The sequence below is a fragment of the Eretmochelys imbricata genome, chromosome 14, assembly GCF_965152235.1.
Source record: "Eretmochelys imbricata isolate rEreImb1 chromosome 14, rEreImb1.hap1, whole genome shotgun sequence".
NCBI lineage: Eukaryota > Metazoa > Chordata > Testudines > Cheloniidae > Eretmochelys > Eretmochelys imbricata.
The window spans coordinates 54145084-54157126 of record NC_135585.1 but is presented as its reverse complement, the minus strand read 5'-3'; the positions used below and the strand labels follow the sequence as shown (position 1 = coordinate 54157126).

General features: G+C 52.8%; 1 protein-coding gene across 1 annotated transcript; it reads left to right on the top strand.

Moving 5' to 3' along the window:
• The first annotated feature begins 1192 nt into the window (after positions 1–1192).
• Positions 1193–11422, top strand: LOC144274175 (killer cell lectin-like receptor subfamily B member 1B allele B). The gene is made up of 6 exons (XM_077832810.1): positions 1193–1277; positions 5378–5473; positions 8687–8905; positions 9784–9938; positions 10497–10609; positions 11299–11422. The coding sequence occupies exons 1-6, from the start codon at positions 1193–1195 to the stop codon at positions 11420–11422; spliced, it is 792 nt and encodes a 263-aa protein (XP_077688936.1).
• Positions 11423–12043: the final 621 nt, after the last annotated feature.

The window sequence follows — 12043 nt, the reverse complement described above, 5'->3', positions numbered from 1 at the left end:
TTTTCAGAGAACAAGCCACGGTGATTCCAAGATCTCTTCCTTAGGCGGTAACAGCCAATTTAGACCCCATCATTGTGTCTGTGTAGTTGGGATTATTTTTCCCAATGTGCATTACTTCGCACATTGGAAAAAAACATTTACTTTGCACTGGCAGGGGCTCTGGCCTATTGATTCCAATAGAGTTAGGGGGTCAATTCACAGCCGCTGGGGATCTGGCCCTAGAGCCCTGTTAATACTTGTTAACCACTGTCACACAACACCTTTGTCAGCTGGCTGGTTGTGGTATGAGAGTAATATTTTCCGATGCGTGCTCAGACCACACTTCCAAAATAGATCAGCCAAGACTTCAGACAAGAACCATTCTGGCTAGTTTGTTCTTCTGTTAGACCCTCTGCTGAACTCTTTGAACTATGATATTGATCCGTTCTAATGCTACATCACAGAAAACCTTTCACCAGCAAAATGCCAGGCACAACAGCGGCACTGGGTAAATCATTCCCAGGCTGAACCAATGTCCTCAAGTGGTGTTAAAAAGAGAACTGAAGATGGTCTTCTGGTTAATGCACTGCACTGGGACCCAGGAGACCTGGGTTGCAAAGTTCTGCCACAAATTTAGTGTGTAATATTGGAAAGTCACTTAGGAGCAGACCTTCAGAGATATTTAGGCACCTAGTTTCAATGGGAGTTGATCCCCAGCTGAGATCAGGATCCCATTGTGCCGGGTGCTGCACAGACACACAGGGAGTCCACGCTGCAAAGAGTTCACAATTGAAATACATACGAAGCAGGCGGGGAAACTGAAGCACGGGGGAAAGAAGTGACTTGTGCAAATTCACATAGCAGGTCAGAACTGAGATGAGAACAAAGCCAGGAATTTTAATTCCCAGCCCAAGAGTTTAGCCCCTGTGACTAGACCCTACTACAGCTACCTGAAAGCTACGGTGCCTCTGAAATCCCTGGCCCCAAGGCTGCACCAGTCTCTACATTTCAAGGCCAGTTGCACTGGTTTAAGGCTGCAGGACCCAGACAGCCCTGGCTGTGACAGGACCCTTTGCAGTCACATGTGAGAGGAGCGGAATTCAGCTCTCAGAGGCGGCACTTCCTGACATGGGATTGATGTCAATTATATTCACAGACCAAGCCCCGGCTGCCCTGAGAGCACAGCCAGGTGCTCGTATCAGCTGCTCGCATCATGGCTGGGGAGATAGTCTATGCTGATCTGAACCTCCCCTCTGGCTTTCCTGGCTCCAGGACGCCCCCTTCAGCTCAGCCCCTCAGTAAGTGACCTTTATTTCCCGGGGGGTTCGCTGTAAACCCAAAGATGGATTTTGCTGGGAAGCCCAGAGCAGGTCTGTGCCAGGGGAATTTCTGGCTTTGGGGGAGGTGGCTGCAACACTTTTGATCAGCTCTCTGTAGCTGCTCACTTCTGTGTGCGGGGCTCTCTCGGTGCAGAAGCCTGGGGTGGAAAGGGGAAGTCCATGCACCCACTCGCCTGCCCGGGTGGTGCATCAGACTTCTCCAGTTACGACCCACCAAGCTCTCGCTGGGGCTTGTGGAATTATAGATGGTTGCATGACGGACTCAGGCTACTAGGGCATTGGCAAGAATAATTTGCACTGCTCAGAGACCTCCCTGGAGTGGGGATGAGCTGTAAGAACAACATGAACTCTACGTGCTACTGAGACAGCGAGGGCTGTCTCTGGCTATATGCTCCTGCAGCCCCCAGCCCAACAGGGCCCTGATCTCACACAGCCTCTCAGGGTGCTACCGTAATTGACTCTTCCTTCCGAGGAAAACCAGTACACACAACCGTAATGCTGCCTCTGGGCATCCTCTGTAATGGTCCACGGAGCTGCTACTCGAAAGCTGAGGAGCGCTGGCTGGGCGGGGAAGGCTAGCTTCCGGGGTAACCCCTGCACTGGGAATCTGGACATGGTGGGTCCTTATTTTGGTCAGGTGCTCAGCCCCCCAGAGCTGGAGCCAGTTTTCCGTACACAGCTCAGCACCCAGCCTGCCTCGGCCCTCATACCCCACATCTGCAGCACACAGGGGCAGGATTTTGCTACAAGTGGCCAGAGGAGAATTTGCAGGTACAGCATAGGGCAGTCACATGCTACAGTGCCTCCCCCGCAAAAAACCCTAGCAGAGAACAGTTTCCAGCAGGGGTGGGCCTGGGAGCAGTAAGGAGAATTTCTGCTGCTCCAGATAATCCGAGTTTCTCGGGACTGTCCATAAATTAAAGCAACCCCAGGGCTGCTCTAATTGACACCTGGGACTGATTTGGAGAAGCCCAGAATCACAAGCCCCGGGATTGCACTTCCCCTGCTGCACAGAATCTCTGCAATGCACAGCATTAGCACGCTTAAGAAACTCTTCGAGAAGCTACGGTTCTCAACTCGCTCTGGGCAGCCGTGACTTCACAGCAGCTATATTTAAGCTATTGTTTCCTCTCCCAACCTCGGTGGGGGAAATTCACATCTCTGCAGAGGGCCAAGTGCAAAGGCCAATGCCCAACTTCCAGCCTGCAAAAGAGGACTAGAGTGGTGTCTGGACTTTGTGGGGGTTCTCTACACAGTGGTGAATTTCATCCCGTGCACCCAGCGTCTTCAAGGCAGGGCATGTCTCTTGCTAGGCGTAACGTGATTCATACACGTTGCATGTCTGTAAGTGTCACTCTGATCGTCAAATCTGACCCCCCCCTCCCCCCCGCATAAGCCAGGCCAGAGATTTTCACCTACAGACGCCGGCTTTGATTAGAATTCAGCAAAGAACTTAACACACGTACCTCTCGTTAACCACTTCCTTAAGCCCCATTACGGTCAATGGGACTGGAGCACACTGCTAAAGTTAAACCCACGTCCAAGTTCTTTGCTGGATAAGGATGTTTTGCTGAAATGGGCCCAAATTGACATGATTGAGTCCAACAGGAACAAAGCATGCAGGCCACGCTTACAGGATGCGGGGGTGGGGGGTGGGGGAGGGGGGCACTCTGTCTTGGGAAGCAGGGACTCCGAAAGAGATTCGGGGGTCATGGGGGATAATCAGCTGAACATGAGCTCCCAGTGCGACACTGTGGCCTAAAGGGCTAATGTGATCCTTGGATGCATAAACAGGGGAATCTCGAGTAGGAGCAGGGAGGTTATTTTACCTCTGGATTTGGCCCTGCTGCGACCGCTGCTGGAATCCTGTGTCCAGTTCTGGTGACCACAGTTCAGGAAGGACGTTGCTAAATTGGAGAGGGGTCAGAGACGAGCCACGATTAAAGGATCAGAAAACCTGCCTTGTAGTGATAGACTCAAGGAGCTCAATCTATTAACAAAGAGAGGGTTAAGGGGTGACTTGATGACAGTCTATAAGTATCTACATGAGGAAGAAATATTGAATAACAAGCTCTTCAATCTAGCAGAGAAAGGTTCTAACATGAGCCGATGGCTGGAAGTTGAAGCTAGACAAATTCAGACTGGAAATAAGATGTAAATTTTTAATAGTGAGAGTAAACATCCTCATTTTGAAATGTTTTGATTTCAAGACAGAGAAACGTTTAGAAGAGGTTTAGAAAACATGATCGACGAGGAGAGGTTGAAGAACTGTACGTGTTTAGTCGAGAGGAGAGACGGATGAGGGGGGACATGAGACCAGTCTTCCAGTACGAGAAAGGTTATTATACAGAGGGTGTAGATCAGTTGCTCTCCATGGCCACTGAAGGTATGATAAATAGTAATCAGCTTAATTTGCAGCAGGAGAGAATTAGGTGAGATTTTAGGAAAAACTTTCTAACGCTAAGGGTAGTTAAGCACTGAAACAGGTTAGCTAGGGAGGTTTTGGAAACTCAGTCACTGGAGGTTTTTAAGAATAGGTTAAACAAACACCAGTCACGGATGGTCTAGGGGTAAATATGGCCCTGGCTCAGTGTGGGATGAGGGAGGGGGAAGGTGGGCTACATGACCTCTTGAGGTCCCTTCCAGCCCTACATTTCTGTGGTTCTCTGTCTTCAAGATTGAAAGATGTTCAATCTGAAACAATAATGTCATGTGACTGAGCTGGCCAATCAAGCTCGGCCATGCAACATAGTAATTAAACCTTGAAAATGGAAAGAGAAAGCACCGAACCAGAGATTCCAGAGGGGCAGCCGTGTTAGTCTGTATCAGCAAAAACAACGAGGCGTCCTCGTGCCACCTTAGAGACTAACGTTGTTCGAACCAAAGATGTTTACAAATGGGAAAATGTTTCCAGCCAAAAATGTTGCAAATGGGAAACCTTTGAGAAAATCAAAGCTGGGAAAGCAAAGTAATAATAGTGATGCCGAATCCTGCCTGGGCCATTGTAGGTTGCTCAGGGCACGACCCAGGCTCCACCATCCCTGGCTAACCTGGGCCGCTCTATGCCTGTATTTGGGGTTGTCATGTTCTGTACGTTCTCTGTCTCTCGGAGGACGGCTCGATGGAGGGGTTCTTTGCTAGGCCCCCTTTGCATGTTCTTCCAGCTGCCCGATGGCCAATGCTCTGCTTCATTCTTAACCTAAGAACGGCCAGACTGGGTCAGACCAATGGTCCATCTAGCCCAATATCCTGTCTGCCAACAGTGGCCAAAGAAAACACATCCCAGATCTTTCCAACTTCTGTTCTGGATAACTTTAGAGAGCAGGTGATGTTGGACTCTTGGCATTTGTTATTAATTAATTGCATTTAATGTCTAGTAATTTTCTAAGGCATTTGCTTTCCAAGGTATTTAGACATCTGTCTATGCCTTTGGTGGATTTCCAGCTTTCACATCTATACATTAGGGTGGAAATAACATTTGAGCTGAACATTCATAGTTTGGTCTTTAAACTGTAGATTTGCAATGACCAAATCGTGTTTAAGCTGGTCCATGCAGCTGCTACCTTGCCAATTTGTGACATTATTTCCTCCTGGACTTTCCGTTGGCGTGCACGGTACAGCCAAGGTATGCAAATTGACAATATACATAATGAGCACAATAGACAATAATTAAGAATAATGCAATCAAACAGAAAAAGAATTTGAAAAACAACAAACAAATATGGTGAAGAATAAAAAAAGGTGGGGGGGTCATTTAAAAGTGTAGGAAATGTAAAATATTGAGAAAATGTTCATATTTTCATAAAAATTCCCATTTTCAAGAAAAGGGCCAAAATTTCACCCCATTGCCTTTACATTAAAAGTCAGACAGCTCTCCAGTCATCCCAGACTGGCCTACGAAGAGAAACCAGATGAACAGGGGAGTGTATAGGCCCCAATCCTGTAATCAACTCCCTGTGGGCATCGGATTCTACCCACGCTGGGGATGTATTTTTCTTTGAAATGGTCTTTCGTACACCAGGTTCCGACTGTTTTTCACCAGACGTTGGCTCTTACAGGTCCCCCGAGTCCCCGGTGGCATCGGACAGCGCTGTGGGTCGGATGGATTGGGAACGTTGTCCTGGTGATGGCTGTGATAGCGCTGGGGATTTGGGGTGAGTAGCTGACAGCTCCGTGTTTATTTGTGCGGGTCCATCAGTGTATAGCATGGATTAGCCTGTCCCTCCAGCACTCCATTGTGGAGCCCCTCCCACTAGCTGGTACATTTTTTTGATGCTCCGGAGAGCTTGACGGTAACGTAGAGAGAAAATTAAATATATAGGGAGATGGGTGTGCATGGGGATGGATGGAAAACTAGATAGATCCAGGCATACACTGGAACTGGTTAAAAATAAGGGGGGGAATTTACTGATATATTTAAAAAAGAAAAAAACAAAAACCTTGTAACCTCTTTTCAAAATTCAAAAGACCCCCCTAAATTTTGAAAGTTCAAAATTTGAAAAGCTCTGCAAGTTGGCTGAAAAATGGGAGGGATTGAGGAGAATTATGTGAGTTTCATCAATATTTTTCCTCATTTTTTGTTTCAAAGTTCAAAATGACACCATTTTAAAATTAGAAAAAAACTTCAGCCAACTGTAAAACTAGCCCTGGTTGAGAATTTGTCATCCAAATGTATTTTTAAAAAGGAAAATTTGGATTTTGCTATATGTGTGTGCTCCCTATCCCCCCGGTTACCTTCTTTAGCACCAATCCCCTGACAGGTTTTGAGGGACGGGCCTGGGTTCTTCTGGATCCCGCCTCCCGCTCCCCAGGGTGTAACATTTTTATTTGCTTCCCATATGAATTTATTTGCCGGTGCTGCTACCCACCTCACTCCTGCCTGGCAGGGTCACCAGGGCAGCTTGAGAGGAAAATTCTCAGCCCAGGGTAACCCCCACTTACTTGCCAGTTAGCTGGAGACTCCCAAGAAATAACACAGACACATACAATATATTCCACACCGTCATTACATTAGACAGGAGATAAACATAACACTATTCCAGGGGAAACCGGTGTCCACGCTGATAATACCCATGAATTTCCCCAGTCACGTGACCTGATCTAGCAAAGGTGAAATTAGTGCCCCGTTGGGGTGCGTACTTGTAGGGGCCCTTGACGACCTGTGACCACGATATCATCTGTGCCTGTTAGCAGCGTGGCTGACTGGGCTCAGTGCAGCCCAAAGGACTCACGCGTGGGATAAGGCCGTCAGTCCCACCACGGGTTTAATAGGCAGCAGGTTATAAAATCCCCAAACCTGGACCCGCTGGCTTGAGGGCACATTTCCCAGGAGTAGGGGGGGTTTCTCCCGAACCATCTCCCTGACTAGCTAACGGAAGGATGGCGACTCACAACTCCACGCCGGATCCTCACGGTCAGAGATGGCTCTGGACTGCAGAGGGGCTGATGATCACTGCGGGCAGGCGTCCTCTTCATGCAGGGGTCAGGCTGCTGCTGCTCCCAGGATTTCTCCTCACCTCCAAGGGGTGTACGGCTCCGGGGGGCAGGTTACTAAACTAGCCTAAAAATCCTAACTTCAATCTCCCACTGCAGCGCTGCACAGACCCACAGGGAGAGACAGTCCCTGCCCCAGCTGAGATCAGGGCCCCGTTGTGCCGGGCGCTGCACGGAGCCACAGGGAGAGACAGGTTTCCCCCCCCGCCCCGCCCAGAGCTCACAGTCAAAGCAAAAGAGCTGAAATTACTTGGCCAAGATCGAACACAGATCTGTGGCACAGCTAAGATTTGAATCCCGATTTCCTACCCATTACCTCACGCTGCCTTTCCATCAACCACGCTGGGCCAGGACTGGCCAGTACCACTAGCTGGGAGTTTCAGAGCCATTGTTGAAATTTCAAAAATTGAAACATTTCCATTTCCTAAAAAATCTGGGGCAGGGGGAAATTATCCTAGGAACTCCCCGCCCCCTCCCCCCCCCGCCCTCCGGCTTTTCATCAACGTTGGGCATTTCAGTACAAATGGCATCAAAATGTAATATTAGAATAATGTAGCTGGTCGATAAATGGAGAAAGAACGTCACCAAAATATGGCTGGGGATTTTTCCCCTGAATATCTTGTTCCCATCAGCATGCTGACATGTCAGACAGAGCTGGCTGTTCGCAGCGGGATGGTGGGACTGGGCCGGAGCTCACAGGTTCTCGGAGAGGAAGGCTGGCTCGGGGGTTAGGTGCTAATCTGGGACTCAGGAGCTCTGGGACCAGTTCCTGGGTCTTACACAGATTCCTATGGGATCCTGGGCTGGTCCCTTAAGGCTGGAATTCCACAGGGGTTTAGGCACCTAACAATTCAGCTAGGCACCTAGTGGGTTGTTTTTAGGCACCTAATGCTTATTGAAATCAATGGGAATTGGGCACCTAGGACCTAATTTCTCAAATGTATGTAGGTGCCCAACACCCAAGGGAATTAGGAGCCTAAATCCTGTTGAGGATCTGGGCCTAGGTGCTTCTGAAAACCCCACTCGGGGCCTATCTGCAGCTTTAGGTGCCTAAACCCCTTTAATAATCTGTCCCCATGAGCCTCCCCTGCGGCACAGGGAATGCGGGTGAGGGACAGAGACAACAAGTGACGGGGGCTGGTTAAACTCCGCAACAGACAGGCTGCGCCCCTCACCTTGGGATCAGGGTGGCTGCATTGGAGGGGGAGGCTTCTGGGAGCCCTGTTTTGACTGAGCCAACTTCCACAGCATCAGAGAGCCCCTGACGCCGGACACTGTGACCAGCAACCTGACGCCCACATGGTTGCAGCCCAGCATCTCAGCTTCCTGTGCGATCTCACACCCCAGCCCACGCGGCTCCCGGCCCCTCCTCTCACTAGAGCACGACGCAGGGCGAGGAGGGCTACACCACATTAAACCTGCAGCCCAAGAGGAGTGGCTCAGGTGGCCTGTCCCCAGCCCGGAACCCAGGATGGAGCTCTGTGCCTCAGTTTCCCCACATGTACAATGGGGATAACAGCCCTGTGCCCTGGCTCACAGGGGGGTTGAGAAGATAAAGCCAGCACAGACTGGGAGGTGCTCTGATACACCGGTGATGGGCACTGGGAAACTTATACAGATGCAAACATGGGCTGGGTTTGCAAAGAGTCCCTAGGGTTTTAGGTACCCAGCTCCCACCGATTTTCAGTCCAGACACATTTTTTTAGATCAGGGCCCTTTGGGGCTCCTCTGAAGCCCATGGGAGTCAGTGGCGATGGGGCTGAACAGGCTCTGGGGCAGGCCCTGTGTCTCTGCAGGCCTCTGTGCTGGTGCTTTTACCAGCAACTCCCACAATATTGACTGGTCGCCTCACTCCCACCGACGCTGCTTTGCAGTTTCCTTCTTGGTGTCCGAGAAGGGACGGATCCCGGCAGCCCCTGGGAGCGACGGAGCCGGGAGCAGAGATACAGCGACACCCCCTGGGAGCGAAGGAGCTGGGAGCAGAGATACACCAACACCCCCTGGGAGCGCAGAGCCCAGCACGGCAGAATGCAGCACCCATCTGGAGCATTTCCGATCCCAGCTGTGTCCCCCGGCCCAGCCCGGCCCAGCAGGTAACCCCAGCTCGTGTGTCTCTGAGCCGCCCTCCGCCCCGGGCACGGCCAGTGGAAACCCAGCTGCCGTCCCAGCCCGTGGGGATCCTGCAGGGCAGGGACACGCCGCCCCCTGCTGGCTGCACCGATCTAGCCACCAGCCCCGCTGGGTGCCAGGCGAGGAATATGAATGGACGTCCTCCGCTGGGACTGTGCACGGGGCAGCGACATCTACTGGCCGTTCAGGTTAATACACAGCCACGAAGATTTTAGTAGCAACATAATACAAAGCTGTCCAATTTTTTTCAGTGTGTGTGGGGGGGTTTCACATCTTATTAGTGAGATTGTCTTACGGTCCCATCCCCTTCTGTTCCCTGACATCTGGGCCCAATGTCCCCTCCCATTCACCCCTGGGTCCCAGCCTCCCCTCCTGTTCCCAGTTGAACACCACTCCTTCCCCCCAGTTACTCCAAGACCCTACTAGGCCATTCTCGTAGTGTAAAGGGACTTTAAAGTGGGTACACTGGCCCCTGAGAAACTCCCCTATCCTGGGGGGGGCCTCTCCAGCTGGTGTGAAGCTGGGCTAAGGGCCCTCACCCACCCTGTTCCCAACCCCCACAATGGGGGGCAGATTGGTAGTGTGGCTAGAGTGCAGTGCGCTGTGGGTCTTCTCTGCTTCCCAGGGCCCATCTGGGAGCAATGGATAAGGCAGAGCAGCCCCAAGGCTGCTCTAACTGACACCGGGAGCCAGGCAGGGCCTGGCCCAGCCCCAGATTTCAGGGAGCACAAAGGGGACTCAAGCCCATTTGAACCCCATTCCTGCCCCAGTCACAGGAAGGGAGTAGCCAGGAATGAGGCCCAGAGGGCTCAGAGCATTAATGAATCCTGTCTCCCTGCAGGGGGCGCCGGGTGCAAACTCTGCCCCACGGACTGGCAGCTGCGTGGGGACAAGTGCTACTGGGTCTCCAGAGGAGGTAAAACGTGGAACAAGAGCCGCGCCGACTGCTCAGCGAGGGGCTCCCAGCTGCTGGTGATCCAGGACCCCGAGGAGCTGGTAAAGGGGATGATTCCTTCCTGCTGGAGCTGCCCCTGCAGGGCTGGGCCCTGGGTACAAAGTCCAAGGGCGTGCATAGGTTACATGGTAGGGCTGGGATTTTCAAAGCGGCCTAGGGTATTTGGACACCCTGTTCCCATTAATTGTTAATAATAGGGTGTCCAAACCCCCTAGGCCACTTTGACAATCCCAGGCTAAATCACTAGCCCCAGGATCAGGGGCACACAAAGGCAGTTAAAAGCCACTGGTATCCTCCCCCTTCTGTGGCGTGCCCAACCCAGCTCAGCTGGAGAGAGGAGCTGGGGGTGTGTGAGGATGGGTGGCTACAGAGAGAGGGCGGATGGATGGATGGAGAGAGGGGTGTATATGGGGGATAGTTGGATAGATAGATGGATGTGTATGGGGACAGATGTATGGGGATGGATAACGGGTGTATATAGGGATAGATGGACAGACAGACAGAGGTTGTGGTCCTAAAGTTGTCGACAACCTGGATTCACAAGAAAAGAGCCCGACAGCAGGTCTGGTCACCAGCTGCCTGTCCCACGCTCCCTGCAGGAGTTCCTAAAGGACCTGACACCAGATTCACGTCTGTTCTGGATCGGACTGTCTGTCTCCTCCCCGGAGAAGGCCTGGACCTGGGTGGACGGCTCCCAGCTGAATCAGACCCTGTGAGTGATTCCTTGAGTCAAACACTTTCCTCCCCGCCCTGTGGGCAGCAGGGGCCAGGGCCAAGGATGGGGGGGGGGTTTGCGGGGAAGGTCGAGAGCTCACGGGCAGCCGTGTACAATGTCAGATGATGCTGAGACCCCAGGAGGGGGGCTGGGGAGCCTGGCTGAGAGGGGGGCTGGGTGGGAGCAGACAGGGCCATGGGGCAGGGAGAGATTTGCGCATCCCCCAGCACAGAGATGGTGGCTGGAGCCCTGGGGGCGGGGGAGGTGGCCCAGAGTTGGGCTGTGGAGGGAGAAGAGCAAAGGGGCCAGGCCAGAGCCCTGGGGATCCCCCAGACAATGGGGCAGGGGGGAGGGGGAGACACAGAGCCGCCAGAGAGGTAGGAGGGGACCAGGAGGGGGCAGCATCAAACCAGCCGGGTGGGGAGGGGACGCGGAGCAGGGGAGGGAGATGGACAGGGTCTAGCCCAGCAGGGAGGATGAGGCTGGAGCAGGTCCCTGGGCTCTGGGCAGGGAGAGGCCGTTTGAGACCCTGGCCAGGGCCCTGACAGTGGGGAGAAGGGGCCGCCCCCAGGGCAGAGCTGGAGGAGACGACGGCTGCGGATCCCGTTGGAACAGGGAAGAGCCGCTACCGACTGCGTGTGATGGACCCACACAGGCTGACAGGGGCCCTCTCCTTTGTCCCGCAGGTTCCCGGTGTCAGGCCCGGCTGAGGGGAACAGCTGTGGGGTGGTGAACGAGAATCGGATTGGTTCTGACATCTGCAACTCTGCATTTCAGTCAATTTGCCAGAGAGACGCCGTCCCACTCTGAGCAGGGTACGGAGGAGACCTCAGAGCGCGGCACTGTTAGCCTCATGTCACACATGGGGAAACTGAGGCACAGACACTGACCTGCCTGCGATTAGAGCGAGTGTGTGGCAAAGTAGAAATGGAACCCAGGAGTCCTGACTCCCAGCCCCCCTCCCTCTAATCCCCAGCCTCTCCCCGTCTCCCAGGGTTGGGACTAAAACCCAGGAGTCCTGACTCCCAGTCCTCCCTCAGGCAAAAGAGTTTAACGGGGTCAATTCCATTGAGAAGAACAATTCCAAGCTCTGGGGTTACATGTCCCAGCAGGAGTTGGAGGCGCTGCGGGGGCAGGGCTTGGGCCGCAGGGGTAATGCTCTGCACAGCCCTGGGGCAGTTTAGCCCCGGACGGACGTGGGAGGGAGGAATCTGCCAGATTCCCAGCTGGTGTAAATCAGCATCCATCCAGGGACACCAATGGAGCAGCACTGACTGACCCGAACTGGGGATCTGCCCCATTGACTCCGTGGTGCTATGGTGGATTCACGCCAGGTGTGGATCTGGGGTTTCACCTCTATTTCACTCCTGATTAATTTCTTTGCACCTCTCTGCCAGGTCCCTCTCGGAGCTCTCTTCCCCGGCCCCTCCA